The 18183-nt window shown below is 42.4% G+C and overlaps 1 protein-coding gene across 5 annotated transcripts in view; it reads right to left on the reverse strand.

Annotated features, from left to right (window-relative positions):
- SLC30A4 (solute carrier family 30 member 4) overlaps positions 1 to 9209 on the reverse strand; it is a 31737-nt gene extending 22528 nt beyond the window's left edge. For 3 of the 5 annotated variants that reach the window (XM_027084213.1, XM_027084215.1, XM_027084216.1), the window contains exons 1-3: positions 9012 to 9142; positions 8397 to 8901; positions 313 to 459 (exon numbers count right to left, since the gene is read on the reverse strand). In XM_027084213.1, coding sequence (XP_026940014.1) covers positions 313 to 459; positions 8397 to 8787 — 538 coding nt within the window. In that variant the 5' untranslated portion in view covers positions 8788 to 8901; positions 9012 to 9142. Of the gene's footprint in view, positions 1 to 312; positions 460 to 8396; positions 8902 to 9011 lie in introns of all 5 variants that reach the window. The other 2 variants (XM_027084214.1, XM_027084212.1) reach the window with 2 other exon arrangements.
- Positions 9210 to 18183: the final 8974 nt, after the last annotated feature.

Raw genomic sequence — 18183 nt, forward strand, 5'->3', positions numbered from 1 at the left:
TGTGGGATGTGAGGTCTTAGTTCCCCAACCAGGGATCGAACTCATGACTCCTGCAATGGAAGTGTGGAGTCTTAACTGCTGGATTGCCAGGAAAGTCCCTGATTACCGTGTAATTTTATATGTGTAAACTATTTAGCTGACTGAACTGCATGTACCCTGGAAGATATATATCTGAATGAATCTTATTTGTCTATTTTCATTTGCTTTGTTCAAACAGACTATCATCAGAAAGATTTCAGTTAATCAAAGATTATAGTTCATTGTGGTTTTACTATAAAATTTTATAAACCAAAGAAACGCCCAATTACCTACCTAAGCGATGAAATCCAAAGGTGAATCTTTTGGTTGGTGATTTTGAAGACAGCCACAAAGCAAGCAGGGTCAGTATGATGGCACTTAGGTCAGTTAACATATGAAGTGCATCTGTCATGATTGCTAGGCTATTTGCAATGTATCCACCTTAGAGTAAGGGTGACAGGAAAGAAGGAATAAGTTAATTAAAATAATAAACATAAGCAATCAAACCAAAAATATGCAGCATCCTACAAAACATAAACTTCTAACTAAAGTTAACTAAATACTTATCCTATTGCAATTAAGTCAAGGTATCCTGAAATTTTATGCAAAACATTAACTATGCATATTTTTCTAATGGTGAAGATGTCCATTTCCAGGAACAGATTCTCTGAGGAGTAAATGACCTTAAAAAATTTAAGAGCCATTAAATGGGGGCTGACACAAAGAGAAGTTTTGTGTGTTTAGCAATACAGTTTTTACTCAACCTACTAATTCTACTATTAGACAGTGAAATTAATAACCACCATATCTAAATATTACAATAAAGCTGAATAAAAGGTAGGTATTCACTTGTTTGGGAGGGTTTGAACATAAACTGAAGAAATTTCACAAAATGTTCATTAGTTCAAAACAAAAGATAAAAATTAACTGATTCTCTTCGGTATAAACAGCAATGTCTCCTAATAGAGGGATAAAAGATGGTATTTAGAATACAATTTTTATATTAGTTTTCCAGTATTATGTATTATTATACATAATAATAATGTGTATATTTCATATATGTGGGTGTGTATATGTATTTTATATATGTGTGCATATATATATATACATAATAATATATATATGTGTACATATATACATATATATGTACTTATTTATGACCATTATGGTCAACCAATTTTCCTAGCACCATAGAATAAGTTTTTATAATATAATACAGGGTATTCAAACTTTTATGTATATCAGAATCACCTGGAAGTTTTGTTAAACTATAGACTTCTTGACCCCACTCCCAGAATTTCTAATTCAGTAGGTCTAGATGGGGCCTGAGAATTTACATTTCTAACATGTTCCCAGGTGATGCTGATGCTTCTGGTCTTGTAACCACACTGAGAAATACTGTTATAATGTATAGCAGAACTTCATGATCAGGATGTTGTGACACATAAGTGTGCTGAGATGTTGATTCCCCTATTCCTGGGATGTGTATGCAGAGTCAAGAGCAGCAGGAGAACTGGGGCTGGTGATCTTGTAGTCACATCCATTTACTCCAGCCAGTGTGCTCTATAGAAATATCATTTTTTATGTATTCCCTTACATGAAAAAGCTGGAATCACTGACAGAAAATACAGCTTGGCAGTTAATAACATGGGGCTTTGAAATCTCAGAGACTGAGCAAGTTACTTACCATTTTTGAGGTTCAGTTTACTCATCTATAAAATAAGGATAATACCCTAAAGCCACACTGTGCAATAAAACTGAGATGATGGAAATGTTCTATCTGTGCTGGCCAATGGAGCAGCAACTAGTCACAGATGGCTTTTGAGAATTTGAAATACGGCTAGTGCAACTAAGGAATTGAATTTATTTAATTTTTGTTAACCTAAAGAGCCACATGTGATGATCACCAGCAAAAACAGCAGAGTAAGGACCTATGAAAATCATCTCCTCCATAAAAGCCATAAGAACGTGGGCAAAAATTGTCCAAATCAGCATTCTGAAAACTATGGAAATTAAACAAAGGCTGATACAGGTAGCATTTATTCAAGGAAAAAGGCTGAATCTTGGTAAGAAGCTCACTAGCTCTGTGGCACTTTAACTTGCCTTATACCCAATCTCCCCCTCTTCAGTTCTATGGTAGCCTTGAAAACTAACAAGCAGCAACCACAGTGAAAACCTCAGCCTGGCAGCCACTGCAAGGAATAGGATGGCGTTAGAGCTCCTTAAAAGCTCCATTGCGGGCTTCCCTGGTGGTGCAGTGGTTGAGAGTCTGCCTGCCGATGCAGGGGACATGGGTTCGTGCCCTGGTCCGGGAAGATCCCACATGCCCCGGAGCGGCTGGGCCCGTGAGCCATGGCCACTGAGCCTGCACGTCCAGAGCCTGTGCTCCGCAACGGGAGAGGCCACATGAGAGGCCCGCGTACAGCAAAAAAAAAAAAAAAAAAAAAAAGAAAAGCTCCATTGCCAGGAAATTGTCATTATTTGACCTGTCTGGTGGTTCCCTGGGAGACTATACTTGCAAGGCTCTTTTTATTTGACTTGACTTGGAGCTTGGCCCTGGTGCAAACCTCGGTCAGTGTTTGTCAAAAACTATCAGAGGCAATTGTTTAACACAGCAGCTGCCTGAAGCAATAATAAGTGTGTATCATGTGTTCTGAAATTTTACAATGATGTACCTGGTGTGGGATTATTTTCATCCAATTTGGGCTTTTATTGACTCTTTTTTTAAAAATTTATTTATTTTATTTATTTTTTGGCTGCATTGGGTCTGCGTTGCTGCGCGCGGGCTTTCTCTAGATGCAGAGTGGGGGCTACGCTTCGTTGTAGTGCACAGGCTTCTCATTGAGGTGGCTTCTCTTGATGCAGAGCACAGGCTCTAGTGTGCGGGCTTCAGTTGTGGTGAACAGGCTCAGTAGTTGTGGCTTGTGGGCTCTAGAGCACAGGCTCAAGAGTTGTGGTGCACGGGTTTAGTTGCTCTGTGGCATGTGGGATCTTCCCAGACCAGGGCTCAAACCTGTGTCCCTGGCATTGGCAGGTGGATTCTTAACCACTGCGCCACCAGGGAAGCCCTATTGACTCTTTCTATCTGGAATTGTATACCCTTCAGTTCTGGGGAAATTTCTTTTTCTTTGTTTTTGGAAAGGATTCTCCTTTTTTTTTTTGCGGTAAGGATTCTCCTTTTTTTTAAAAAAAATACTTGGTTGCGCTAGGTCTTAGTTGCGGCAGGCGGCCTCCTTAGTTGCGGTATGTGGGCTTCTTAGTTGTGGCATGCGAACTCTTAGTTGCAACATGCATGTGGGATCTAGTTCCCTGACCAGGGATCAAACCTGGGGCCCTGCATTGGGACCGTGGAGTCTTAACCACTGTGCCACCAGGGAAGTCCCTGGGGAAATTTCTTAAACTGTGTTGTTGATAACTTCTTTCCTTCTGCTTTCTCTATTCCCCAGACTCCTATTATTTGGAATTTGAACTAATATACTAATTTTCTTGCCTTTTTTCTCCCATTATCTTCTCTTTTTGCTATATTCTGTGAGAGGTGACCTTAATTCACCTTCTAATTTGTTTGGAGTTAAAATTTTAAATGTTTGTATTAGGGCTTCCCTGGTGGCTCAGTGGTTGAGAGTCCACCTGCCAATGCAGGGGACACGGGTTCGTGCCCCAGTCCGGGAAGATCCCACATGCCGCAGAGCGGCTGGGCCCGTGAGCCATGGCCGCTGAGCCTGCGCGTCCGGAGCCTGTGCTCCACAACGGGAGAGACCACAACAGTGAGAGGCCCGCATACTGCCAAAAAAAAAAAAAAGTTTGTATTATTCAAAAGCTCTATTTTCTACTCTGAATTTCTTTTAAAAAGTAGCCTATTCTAGTTTCATGGATTCATGATCTTATTTTATCTCTGTGGATACTTATTGTATTATTATACTATTATATCTGACTGGCTCTTAAACAGGTTTTAATGAACTTTCCTTATTTTAGCCTTCCTCTTTAACCACACTTATAGGGGTACCTGGTACAACCAATTCTGGGCCTGCTTAGGATTCTCTAGTGTAGTTCTCAAGTGTAGTCCTCAGGGTCAGCAGTATCAGCATCTCCTGGGAACTTGTTAGAAAATCCTCAGGCCCTACCCTACCCCAGACCTACTTAATTAGAAACTCTGGTCCAGCAATTTGTTTTTTAGTAAGTTGTCTAGGTGTTTCTGATGCATTAGTGTAAACTAGATTGGTTCTTGGCTTTCCCCACTGCTTGTTTAGGAGTTGGCTTTCTTGGGTCAAGTCAGTTACCTCTTTTACCTGATTCCTTTCTAGTTTGTGTTGCTAGAGTCTCCTCTCAGGTTTTCCCCACCTGTGTGGATATATATATATATATTCTATATATATATGTGTATATGTATGTGTGTGTGTATATGTGTGTGTGTGTGTGTCTGTGTATTTTAAATCCTTTTATTGTAGTTTAAGAGAGTACAACTAGATGCATGAGTTCATTTGCCATCTTTACCTGGAAGTCTATTTGCATTCATTCTTTAAGTTTTTTCATTCCCAATAAAATGCAGCTGTTAAAACAATCAATAACTGTTACTAAATCCAGAGGATATTTTAGTTCTCATCTTATCAGGCCTCTCAGCAGCTTATTCCATTTTGAAATACTCTTTTCTTCAGTTCTGGGATACCCATTTGCCTTCTGCCTGACTTCTAAAGTTGTAGTTCCTCAAAACTGGGGCTCTCTAGATAATTTTTTCTATTGCTATGGCATTACATACTGTTTCTCTCTCTGCCTTGACCTCCCTTCTGAATGACAGACTTATATGTAACAGCTCACTAGACATCTTTGTCTATTTCACATACATATGATACTTAACATGCCTAAAACAACCCTTGAGCCCATGCTTAAATCCTGCTCTGTATTTTCTCCCTGGTTCATAACTGACATACATTCCCATATGCTCAGCTGCTTAGGTAAGAAATTTCAGAATCATTCCTGATACTGCTCTCCCATCAACTCTCACATTCAAACCATTAGCCATTTTGCCATTGTTACCTCTAGAATGTTTCTCAATCAGTACATTTTTCTCCATCCACTCCAGTTCAAGCCATAATCATTTCTTGTCTGGACCTCTGCAAAAGTACACTTGCTTCCACTCTTGTACCCTCCAATCCACTCTCCATATGAGTCAGAGTAATCTTTTAAAAAGATAAATCCCATCAGGTCAATCTCCACTCCAAAGCAGTCACTGGCTCCCCGTTGTACTTAGAATTAAAGACTAAACTCATTTAATATGGTCTCTCATGACCTCCGTGGTCTGGTCCCCCTGTCTCTTTCCCTCTTACTTACTACATTCTGGCCAAACTGGTCTTCTTTTTAGATCCTCTTAAAGAATTGAAGGTTTTAGGAGTTTTGAACTTGCTGTTCTCTTTGGTCGAAAACATCTTCCTCCATTCCCTTTGCTCAAATTATTCCTAATATTCTTTTTTTTTGGTTTAACTGTATGTGGCTCATACATAAACCATGTCCTGCTGGACATGTCTAAACTATGTCTTATAGTATCTTGTTCTTTTTCTTCACAGTACTTAAGGCCATTTGAATTTTAAATTTATTTGTGTGTTTATTAATACCTGTGTCCTCCACTACAGGAAGATATAATGTCCTCCAAACATTAGATTAAGTGTTTTAGATAGTAGGGAGCATAAGTTTTGTTCTCCATTGTATATAGCAAGTACTTAAAAAATACTTGCTGAATGGAAAGAATTGATCTTGCCTAAGGTCTCAGAGCAAATCCAAGATTCAAAATCAAGTTTCCCCTTTCAGATCTTTAAAATACTTCATTTTAAAATTACTCCATACTTCCTACATAAGATGCTTTATTTCTAAGTGCTTTCGACACACTTTAATAAATGCTCTACTGTATATAATTTAATTCTATGTAACATTCTGAATAATACTGTTAATGTCTATTCTAAGTACTAGCATCTCTACAGTGTTTAACAAAAGATTTTCATATTTGAAAATAAAGTTAGTATTTGAAAGGAAATACTTATTGTAGCTTTCACAAAACATCATTTACCAAGTAAGAGATTTAAATAATGCTAAGTCAGGACAATTATATCTTAGTAATTTTTATAGGTGTAAACTCTAATTTTAAGGGGGAAATTGTGATTAATGTGATTTTAACTTCAAATATTAACTTCAAGAATCACTAAGTCTGAATGACTCAATATTCTAACTGGGAATTTGGGCAAGTCATTGACTCTTTTTTTTAAAAAAATAGATTTATTTATTTATTTTTGGCTGCATTGGGTCTTCGTTGCTGCACGCGGGCTTTCTCTAGTTGTGGCGAGCGGGCTTCTCATTGCGGTGGCTTCTCTTGTTGCGGAGCACAGGCCCTAGGTGTAGGGGCTTCAGTAGTTGTGGCTCACGGGCTCTAGAGCGCAGGCACAGTAGTCATGGCGCATGGGCTTAGCTGCTCCGCAGCATGTAGGATCTTCCCGGACCAGGGCTTGAACCCATGTTCCCTGCATTGTCAGGCATATTCCCAACCACTGAGCCACCAGAAAGCCCCAAGTCATTGACTCTTAATCTGCTGACCATGCCTTATCTGATCTGTTTCACTTCTGTCTTTAATTTCTTCATAGCTTAAACATTTATAATTCTCTAACAGCAATTATTAATTAATTAAACAAAATTTTATTGAGTGTTTACTCTGTGCTAGTCATTGTGCTAGGTGCTGGTAATTCAGCTTATATTTCAATGGACACTGATGTTAAACAAGTGAATATACAAACAAGATAATCTCAGGTGCTGAGGGCTTTTAAAGCTGGGGAAGGAACAGGGGAGAAGAGAGGTTGACTTTAGGCAGTTGGAAAGGTCTCTAAGAGGTATCTTTTGTGATGAGACACGAATGACAAGAAGGCAGCCAAGAGAAGATTTGGGAAAAGGCAGTCCATATAAAGCAGTGCTTTTCAAATTGCAGGCTGTGACCCACTTGTAGACCATGAAATTAATTAAGTGGGCTGGGACCATAATTGAAAAAACAGTAGAACACAGCACATGAAGTAAAATTTTTGTTTTAGTTATTCATATATTTATACAAATGTATATGTGTGTGTACATACATACATACGTATGCATGCATGCCTACACGGGTCACAATGTTAAGTGTATTTCTTACTATAGTGAACTCAAAAAAGTTTGAAAGCCAGAGGTAGAGAGACCACTCAGTCTGAAGGTCTTATGGGCAGGAAAACAGCTTTGTGAGTCATAGGGAGAAAGAAGGCCAGCATGGCTGAAGTGAGCACTGGCGAGAAGTGGTATGAAAAGAGGTAGGAAATGTATATAATTTTCCTGCACGTAACCTCCAGCCAGCATCTTAAATCTGGACTGCCACCTTTGTTCTTGTCATGGTTCATCATTAAGAGAACACAGGAGGGAATTCCCTGGCGGTCCAGTGGTTAGGACTCTGCATTTTCACTGCTGAGGGGCCGGGTTCAGTCCCTGATCCGGGAACTAGGATCCCAGAAGCCACACGGTGTGGCCAAAAAAAAAAAAAAAAGAACACAGGAGAATAATCTCCCTGCTTTAATGTCACTTTCTCAATTGTCACTAAAAGAAGTTAGCAGTTACATTAATGTGACTCTGAAATTAATATCTAAACTGAGCATGTATTTTATAGTAAGACTGCATTACTTGAATAATTAAAAATGAAAAATAAAACCAAGTTCTATAAAACCCAGGGGAGCCTTCTGGCTTTCAGATCCTCCTTATAATGAAAAATGGTGAGGTCAGTTAGCATTATTTAGCTTTGCAAATTTCTTGAATATAAACACAAAAGGAAATAGTAAGAGACCACTTAATTCAAATGTAGAGGGAAAAAAATCAAGACAACGGGACTGTAGATGTAGCTTTTCAATTACCCACTTAAGTGTCCTCATAATTTATTAATATTTAACCTCTGGGTCCTCTGATCTCTTAAAAAAGAAAAAGGTGGAGCAGGTGTTCAGTAAGGTCCTTTCATACTGTAAAATTTTATGATTCTAAATAATTGTAGAATCATTTACTATTTAAAAGGTTGCAAAAATTAACCTGGTGTTTTATCAGATTTTTTTTTTAAAGAGGAAGTTACAGGATATATAATGAAGATAATGTCCTTAACTTTACAGTAGATGACACAGTGTTTGGAGAATCAGAAGAAAAGGTCAGAGTTATCTTTGGAAGTCTGTTGTACCTAGGTTGATCTGCACTTTGGAACCGTGAGGCCTTTTCACATCAGTATATTGATAAATAACAAGCTTCCTAAAAAGAAAGTTTAAACGCCAAGTTATGTGTAACTACAGCTTGACAAAGACTCTCCAGGCAAGGTAAATGGAAAGTGAGTTGGCAACACAACTCACCTACAAGTTCTCCAATCATGAAAAGCAAGTAAAGAACGGCAGCAATGGTCAATCTGGTTTTCACCTTTCTCTGCGTCAGCAACTCTCTCTGTTTGCTGCAGTTGTCACAGGGGTCCACCTTCAAACTCAGCTGACTGTTGCTCAAAGGTAAGTCCTGGTCCAGCAAGGAATCATCGTCGGCCTGGAGGGCCGGGTGCGCCCCGTTAACAGGCCTTTCCGGGGTTTCAGAACCATCGTCGGCCACCACAACTCGAAGTTTGTTAAATCGAGAAAGCCCCTCATCCCCCACCTCGTCCGAGAAGTCAAAGGCGCTGGTGTCATTTAAAAACAGCGGCGCATCGTCCTTGCTCAGCAGAGATTTGAGGCGCTTCCACACGCCGGATCCGGCCATGGCAGAGGCTGTGCGGCCGCGGCGCCGAACGGCTCGGTGCAGGCGGACGGCCGGCGGCTCCTACTTCACCCGAGTGCCAGTTCCCGATGGCACTGCCGCGCGTCCCTCCCCATCCTGTAGAAAACGAAACTCATTATAAATTAAAAGCGCCCCAACAAAGCCCACAAGTTCCGAAGCCCGGGGCAGCGGGGGAGCCGGGGCTCCGAAAGAGGGGAGCGCTCTACCTGGGGCGCCGCCGCGGTGCCGCAGCTCATCTCTCCGCCCCCGGCCGGCTCGGCGGGGCCGGCACGCACAGCTCGGCCCGGGGCTGCGGGGCAGCGGGGCCGTCCTCGCGCCTGCGGCGCCCACGACTCCAGGCCGGCTCCCCGGGTCTGGTCTGACAGGTTCGAGGTCGGGCGCCCGCGGCCGCCGCCCCTCCCCGCCCTGCGCGAGGCCGCGCGCGTGCGCCGGAGCAGCCGCGGGCGAGGCGCGCGAGGGAGGAGTCGGCACGAGGACACGCAGGCCCTGCGCGCTGAGCAGGGGCGCCCGCGAAGGACGGGACAGGGGCGCCCCTCGTCCCGCTCCTGGATGCGGATCCCGCGGGCCCGCCTCTGCCCGGGGGACACTCACAGGCGAAGCCCCAGTCTCCCGCGCGGCCCTTCCACTTCCCGAGGCTGAGAGGTATGAGCGGATGGAGCTGGAGTCCGCGGGTTAAGTGGGTAGATTCGAGCGGTCCCGCCCACCCGGGGCTGGGCGTTGCTGCCGGGAGTTCGCTCCACCGAAGGAGGGCCTAGAGAATCCTGGGCTGGGATTTGGGTTTCTGATACTCGACAGAAAACGAATTTAGCGTTTGCTTTTAAGTGGGTTGCTGAGCCGCTTTTGTCTCCTCGAATTGCTGCCTCTCTGGCAAATTGGCAGAACTTGCTGCGCAGTGAGGTCAGCTTGGAGAGGGCAAGGCTTGTGGTCGTCAGCAGTTCTGTGTCCTGCGTTATATTTACTGTTTTTTTCAGCAAATGTGTGTTGTCCTCTGTGTGCTCACCGCCAGGTTCCTTTTGCCTCCAAGGTATTTACAGTATGGACTAAACCCCAGCACAGAAAATCTAGTAGAGGTGTCTGTACTGGCCGTTGGTTTTGTTTAACAACAAGATTTAAAAAGAATTAAGTTTTTAGTAGTAGCTTCTAATTTAGATCTACATTTTAAGGACAAAATGAAGTGACAATAAGCCCTGCCTCCCGCTTCTCCAGCGATTCCCTGGATGGGTTTTAGGATTCGGAGGCCTTAAAATTTTGTGGGTATATGTATTTTCTTGAGTAAGTCCCTTAGCTTTCATCATATTCTCAAATGGGCACTCAAGATTTAAAACAACAACACTGTTAGAAGAACTCATAGATCAAGCCTCTAGCTTCTACTTGGAGTTGAATTACAGTGCAAACTCCCATTTATCCAATGTTTAGAAATGTATTCTGACAACAGTCTACATGAATTACCAAATTTCAAGTTACAAAAAATACAATAGAAAGTCATATGAAACATCATTTTCCTCTGAAGATCCCGATGATACTTTAGAATCTTGCACGTCTCTGGTGCAAGAGCAGCAACTGTTTTTGGAATCCAGGGCAGTCCATCACTTTTGAATGCCCACAATATTCCTGCAGAGCTGCAGCCATGGGGGTCAGGTCTAGGGAACTGGGGATCAGAGATCCCCTAGTTCCCTAGACCCAGAATACTCAATAACCAGGGGACCCAGGTCATTATCGACAGAAGGGAGAAAGTTTCCTGAAGGTTGCTTTCTTAATTCCAAATATCTTAATCCACCCAGATTGGGAGTAGTTTCTTTGTTGTTTTTACTTTTAGTTTGTTACATTGCCTGACATTCTACTACTGAGAGATACAAATGAATAGAGCAAGTATTTCAGGAATGTGATCACTCTTTAGTATACATTTTGCAAATGAGATTCCATTTAAGGAATGGGGATAGATGTTTTTATTTTTTATTTTATTTTATTTTATTTTAATTTTTTTGGGGGATAGATGTTTTTAAAGCAAGATGAGGCAAGAGCATGGATTTTGGGGGGTATTTACAGTAAACTTTGTTGGGAAGGGCTGAAGCTCCTCACCCCAGTTTATTTTTACTATTTTGTGTACTGAGTACCTAGAGAGAGTAATGGGAGGACAACAAAAACTATAGGGTATTTTAAGGTATGTCCACAAATTCTGTGACATACTTCTCATCAATAGGTAGAGCTTAATTCCCCTTCCCACTGAGTGTGGGCTGCTCTTAATGTATAACTTGTGTCTCATTATGAACAGAATATGGGTGAAGTGACAGTGTGTGGCTTATAAGACTAGGTCATAAAAGGCATTGCAGCTACCTTCTTGTTCTCACTCTTGGATCACTTGTACCTAGGGAAGCCAGAGCTATCATGTAATGAGGAACTCAAGCAGCCCTGTGGAAAGGCTCACATGATGAGGAACTGAGGCCTCCTGCCAACAGCCATGTGAGTGAGCCATATTGGAAGTGGATCCTGCAGCCCCAGTAAAGCCTTCAGGTGACTGTAGCTTGGGTGATGCTGACTGAAACCTCATGAGAGATCCTGAGCAGAATCACCCAGATAAGCCACTCTCAGATGACCCACAGAGACTATGAGATGATAAATGTTTATTGTTTTAATATGGTAAGTTTTGGAGTAGTTCGTTACACAACAATAGATGACTAATATAGTCTATATCAACTTTCCTCTGTACCAGGAAAGATACCTTTCTTAGTCTTTTATCACACATGGGCTCTTGTTCCTAGGCCTGCCTTGGGCTAGTGGCATGGTTTCTATCATTGAACTTTAAAATGGGCTAAATAAATAGACTTCTGTGAATAGTCTTGGAATGTAACCACCATTTTCAAACTTATGTCTATGTATTCAGTTTATAACAGTAGACAAACCAACTTTTGAAACAACCCATTTATAAGCTGAGTACTGCCTGCAATTCTGCTAGCTCTTGTTCAGTATGCCATTCTTTTATAAGAGACTTAATACTTCTTTTTAGTGTGAAGAGATTTTCTGCATGGGCAAATGGAAAAAGTTGTCAATGATTTAGGCTATCTCTTAACCAGGTAACCCATAATACACAGATTGTTTAGTTAACAACAGAGGCCTGTCATTTTAACTGCAGGACGCATATCTTGGGGGAGTTAACTGGAATAGATGCAGAATACCCTATATCAAAACCTGTTTTCTGGCCTAGATATCTCTTAGAACAAATGACAATGCTGAAAATAATACTACAGCCAACGTTTACTTAAGGCTTGTTTATGTGCCAGGCACTATGCAGGGGACCTGATTTACCTGAGCTCATTTAATCCTTACAACATCACTATGAAGAAGGTATTGATTCAAAGCATGGGTCTTGGAGTCAGACTGCTTGTGTTAGAATCCTGGCTTTAAATCTTAGGGTCCTATAATTTCTGGCAAACTATTTAACCTCTTTGTGCTTCAATTTTCTTACCTATGAAGTGGGGATGATGATGGTACCTGCTTCACAGGGCCGTGATGAGGGTTAATGGATGTAAAGCATGTAAAACTTAGCATACCTAGTTCCTAGCACATAGTAAGTGCTCAATTAATGCCAGCTATTACTATTTTTTTAAGTAGGTGGAGACATGGAACCTCAGGGAGATTAAGTAACTTGGCCACAGTCGTGAAGCTAGCAAACAGAGCAGGAACTCAGTTCCCGGTCAGTTTGATTTCAGAGCTCAAGCTCTTAACCATCACTCTACACTGTCCCTCTCGGTTTCTTTCTGCATAAAAATGGAATGATCTGCAAAAAAGCATCTAGACTTCTTGCGGTATGTTAGGAGAGATCCCTGTTTCATATATGAAAGATTTGCCAGCACCTGGAGACCTCTGCATTGTCCGGTGAAATCCCTCTTGGGAATGGAGGGGGAGAAAAGTGAAAAGTTTTTTTAAAACTGAAAGGTGGAAAAGGTGCTTCATCCACTTAGTCGGCAGGTTCCAATGCTGCATATTCCCCATCATGAGAACTCCTTTCTCCATTGGAGTATGTGGCGATAGGAGGTTCCCATAGGATGTTTTTGGAATGTGTTCCCTTATCTTTTTCAGGAGGGGATGAAAGCTGTTGGGTGGGCATGAACAAGGGTTAGTGATGTGATACACCACTACGGTGAACGGTGAACGTAATCATTTATTCTTTCTGTGGGTTACTCTAGTAACAGAGAGGCTGGAGATTCAGTTTAACCCCTCCTCCAAGGAAGAAGAAGAAATACCAGAAATAGATTGCCTGAGGACAGGCAGTTGCCTTCTTGGATGGGGAGGAGATAAATGAGAAGATCTCTGGCCCTTGAGACCATCTACCCTGTCACCAACCTGTGAGCCAAAACCTAACAACACCACGCTTAGTCAAGTTCATTGTTTTCATATCTTTGTTTTTGTCTTTGCTTATTGCTTAAATTAAACATTCCTATGGATTTCTCTAACCATGTCTGGCTGAAATGAGAGGGAATAACGAGGTCCCAGCTGGGACGGTAATTTGAGAACTACGCACGCCAGTCTTGGAATCTGGAGGTGGTGGCTGGGCTGAGGGAGCTTGAAGGTGAGGGTGGAACTTGTAGAACCTGGTTCAGCTTCTAATTTTGCCATCCATTCACTATGATCTCTAGCAGTGTACTATTGCTGAGCTTATTTTATTGTGTGTTAACAGTGGAAAATAATAGTTGTCCTACCTATTTCATAGGGACACTGTAAGAATGCAATGAGATTCTGTATGTGAAAGCGTCCCCTTACCTACTTCACTAGTGAGAACTATTAAAGACCATGCCGTCTGAACCAAATTGCAAAGCAAGGGTACAGACAAATGCTGGTTATGAAATATCTTCCACTTGCGCCTGTCCCTTCTAAGGACTGCTACACTCCATCCTTGGGTTATTAATAACGTGTTTTGGCTCACTTAGACCTCTAGGTCACCACCACATAACGCTTCACTGTTAAAATTCCTTTATTTCTCTCCTAGGCTCTGTTTGTGTCCATGGCACCTAACATCGTGCTCAGAGCAGGAACCCTGTAACTACATGTGGATTAATGAAAATATTCTGTTTATAGAGAGCTCATCCATGACTTTAAATTCCCCTCTAACAAACATTTCTATTTCTTTAAGCTGGTGTGTAAAGTCATTTGTACGAAATTCTTATTGGTGAGGTCAATGTGTCTCATAATGATTAGAGATTATTGATACACTAGTAGTCAGTTTGTGTTTATACTAGACTTATTTCAAAGAACATTATAACGTTTATGAATTAAGCTGGGACAGAGAAGCAACTGCAGACAAAGTGACTCTTTTGTGGCCTCTGACAACTGGTGGCTTTAAACAATGAAGGCCATTGTATAAGAACTCCCTCCCGGGGTTATTGTGAGGATTAATTAGATTAAAATCTACAAAATGCTTTGACTTTTTCCCAGAATTCTTTTATAAATAAAGATGGCTTTAATTTTTTTTAAAGTATCTTTATATTGGTCCTCCTAGAATCAAATGAAACAAGTTCACCTACCGTTTAACTCTCTGTATTCCCTGAAGCAAAAAGCCAGACTAAGCCAACCTAAATTACCTTTAATGGTTTTAAGTGGGCTACCAGTGCACACATGACTGAGCAGAATTTAGTACGCTAATCACAAAGATCTTGGTGTATGATTTACATGACACAATAATGCCTTGTAATCACTATGCTACATGGTCATTAGATATTAGTTACTGTAATTATTACAGCTGTTTTATACTGAGCAACAAAGTTTTACTCTCCTCTTTGTTATTTATATTTTAATAACTCACATTCTGCTCATTCACAAATAGGGTTTCAGGCAGCCTTCCCTTTAGTAGTTCCTCCCTATCTTCAAACATTGCAAATGTTGAAAATTTTCCCTGATACCGGGTACTGTTCGATCCTCCTTGTTTGCACAGAAACACATACAGACACCAGATAAAAGACAGGAGTCCTAGATCCAATTCTCCAACAGTTGAGGTTCCTTGGGAACCCCTTTACCTCAGTTTCTTGGTCTCCTTTGTCCCCAGTGACCCACCTGGCCCATGCAGTCCCTTTCCCTGACCCAGAAGGAGCCACTCTGCACATTCTGGTTGACGGGCTGGAGGCAGCAGATTCTCTGGAATAGGCCCACATGAGGTCTGGGGAACAGTAGGACAAGAGGCCTGTTGGGGGGCTTCCCTGGTGGCCCAGTGGTTAAAACTCCGAGCTCCCAATGCAGGGGGCACGTGTTCCATCCCTGGTCGGGGAACTAAGATCCCACGTGCCACATGGCGAGGCCAAAAAAAAAAAAAGCCTGTTGGGTAGACCAAACCGCCTCAATGGCATATTATTTATTTTGAATTAAATTTATGGCCAACAGAAGAAGGGACACTCTGAATCTTCTGTCTTCCTGAAAGCAGAAAATAAATCTCTCATGTGAAAGGTGCACTCCCTGTGTCTGGAGATAGGACACCTTTATCGCCAAAGGTAGGGAATTTGGGCTGAGAAGACTATATAAACAAATCTTACTACTTCTTTAGCTTACTACCCTAAGCCCAAACTCTGTCTTGATTCTTCACTAATTGGGCACCCAGAACCTAAGTGTCTTTGTCCTGTCAATTCCTTACAAATTTGTTTGTCTAAAAAGTATAAAAGCTGCCTGCTTTGGCTACTTCTTAGGTCTCATTGCTATGGGTCCTCCATGGGCGTGAATTAAAATTTGTTCCTTTTTCTCTGTTACTTTTATTATTAATCCAACCACACGAATTCAAGAAGAATAGAGAGGGAAATTTCCCCCTCCCCAATAGACCCATTGTAAATGAGGAACCCGTCTGGCAGGTGCCCAGCTGTCCTGGTTTGCTTGGGACAGGGGGGATTCCCCGGGCATGGGCTTTCGGTTTACCAGGATGAGTTTACCTCTCAGCGAGAACAGATTCCGGAACCCTGAATATTTAGATTCCTGAATGCTGGCTGTGTCTTTGCTGGGCCGGGAGAGTATCTTACTTGAGAAAGACACCTTATTCCTTTTGGGCCCGCAGCACACTGGGCTGGGTGTTCTCAGGGAACTCTGTGGATGTGACTCCTGTTACATTGAAATGGAAGAGATCAGAGGTGTCCAAGAGAGAGGCCAGCCACACCAGGTAGTGCCTCCAGTGACCCTGTTAGAGCCTCCAAGGTCCCAGGTCAGTTCGGTAAGCTTTGCAGCTGTGGAAACTACCCCTAAGGATCAGGCTGAAGAAATCGGTGTTCGCCCTACTGCTCAGAAAGACTGAGGAAATTACCGTGTGGCTGATGACTTAATTATCCTGAAGGATACACCTCTCCTGTTGCCCTGGATGCCCCCTTCACAGGACCAGTGATATGGGAAATCAAGTTACCTTAGAGCTAGAGCAAAGGTGACAGGGGGTTTATGTGATATTATTTCCAGGCCTCTTGGGCTCTCCTGGCCTCTTAAATGCTCCTGTTTTCCTGCTGGGCTGTTCTTCCTCATCCTCGGTGGCCGGCTAACTCCTGTTCAGCCTTCAAACCCTGTAGGTTTTGCCCAGTTTCCTCCTTCTTTCCCTCCTTTCTCTCCCTCCCTCCCTCCCTCCCTCCTTCTCTTCTTCCTTTTCTTCTTTCCTCTTATTCAATAAATATTATTTGAGTGCTTATCATACGCCAGTAATTAAACTATAAAGTATTGAACAAGACAAAGTCTAGCTGATAACCCATTCCGCAGTAGTCCTGTATACACACCACGCATTGTAAATCTTTATCACTAATTTTTCCCGAGATTACACGCAGACTGTTGCTATCTATATCTAAATGTAACAGTTAAGTGAAAGTGCAAAATAATACAGCCTTTCTTCTCAGTTGAATTTTAGTTTAGTTTTACTGAAATCACTCCCCGGGCCCCCATCCAGGGAAGTCGTCAGATAACCAACTCCATCCATTGTGTACTGATTTTTATAGTCTGGGGCAGGAAATTCACACAATATTACTCTAGCTGCCTTCAGTCCTTGCCATTGTGCTTAGTTCTGAGTTGTGGCCTCACAGCTCAGAGCCCTGTCTTCATTTTATAAATAGTTTGGGTATTTTTATCCCAAAGTACATTACTTTGCACTTGTTCCTACTAAAGCTCATTTGTCATTTGTCTGAACACATGCTCATATTTATAGGCGCTTCTGACTAGCCCAAGGACTGGAAAACTTATTCTGTAAAGGGCCAGATAATAAATAAGTTTAACTTTGCAGCAATACCCCAGTGTCGGTGGCACAGCTCTGCCGCTGTGTTGTGAAAGCAGCCGTGGAGGATAGTCAACGAATGAGCAGGGCTGTGTTCCCATAAAACTTTATTTATGGACACCGAAATGTGAATTTCATATGATTTTCATGCGTCACAAAGTATTAGTCTTCTTTTGATTTTTCCCAACCATTTAAAAACCATTCTTAGCTTGTGGGCTGCACAGAAATAGATGCTGGCTCGATTTGGCTCTTGGACTGTAGTTTGCTGACCCTGATCTAGACCAGTCGCTAGTTAGAAGTGTTGTTAGGGATTTTACTGCATACTCCCTCCACCTGATGACATACACGTTATCAGTGAGCCCCTTCCTAACACATGTGCTGGAGGATTCAGGCTGTTCACTTGGGTCCATCAGTCCCTGCTTCCCAACATTCTATTAAGGCAGCCTAACTGTCCTCATATAGGTGGGGTGCAGCTGGGGTCCCAGAACCCACCAGAGTGCTCTGCTTGTGGCTGCCCAAGCCTCCCAGCGACTCTTGTGAAAATGCATTGAACTTTTCAGCATGGAAATCTGACTGTGTCTCCACCGTTGTCTCACCCCCAACTGAGTCACTCTATAAATGGAATCCGCACTGAACTTGTGTTGTTTGAGGCTTTGACCACAGCCCTTGTAAGTTGCAGCTGCCTTATTTGGAATGCTTTTCTTCACCACTCCTTTTCCTAATCAATTCTAGGTAGACTCTGGGGCCAGTCTCCCCCATGGCACCCGTGGCACCCCAGGTCTAGAGGAGTCCATCTGTTACATGAGCTAATGCCTCACTTTGTACTTTTATTTTCATTAGTGGCATTACTTGACTAAGAGCTGCCTCCGACTCCCTTGTTAGACTCTGCTCTATGAGAGGGGGGCTGTCTGTCTTTGCTCACTACTGTATCTCCTGCACCTGGCCCTCTGCCTGGCACATAGTAGGTGTTTGACAAGCATTTGTTGAACAGAGGCGCCAGAACCCCAGTAGACCTCAGCCTATTGGCTGGGGCGTTGTTGTCTATGACAGCCCCCGCCCCCGCCCCCCACCAGCAGAGCGAACTGGCATGAATTACAAGATCTCTTTGAGCCTCAGTTTCCTCCTCTGTAAAATGGAGGTAATAACTATTATCATCAGGTTGTGGT

This window comes from Aethalodelphis obliquidens, unplaced genomic scaffold (genome assembly GCF_003676395.1).
Source record: "Aethalodelphis obliquidens isolate GAN/ISIS:26980383/991018 unplaced genomic scaffold, ASM367639v1 scaffold51, whole genome shotgun sequence".
Classification (NCBI taxonomy): Eukaryota; Metazoa; Chordata; class Mammalia; order Artiodactyla; family Delphinidae; genus Aethalodelphis; species Aethalodelphis obliquidens.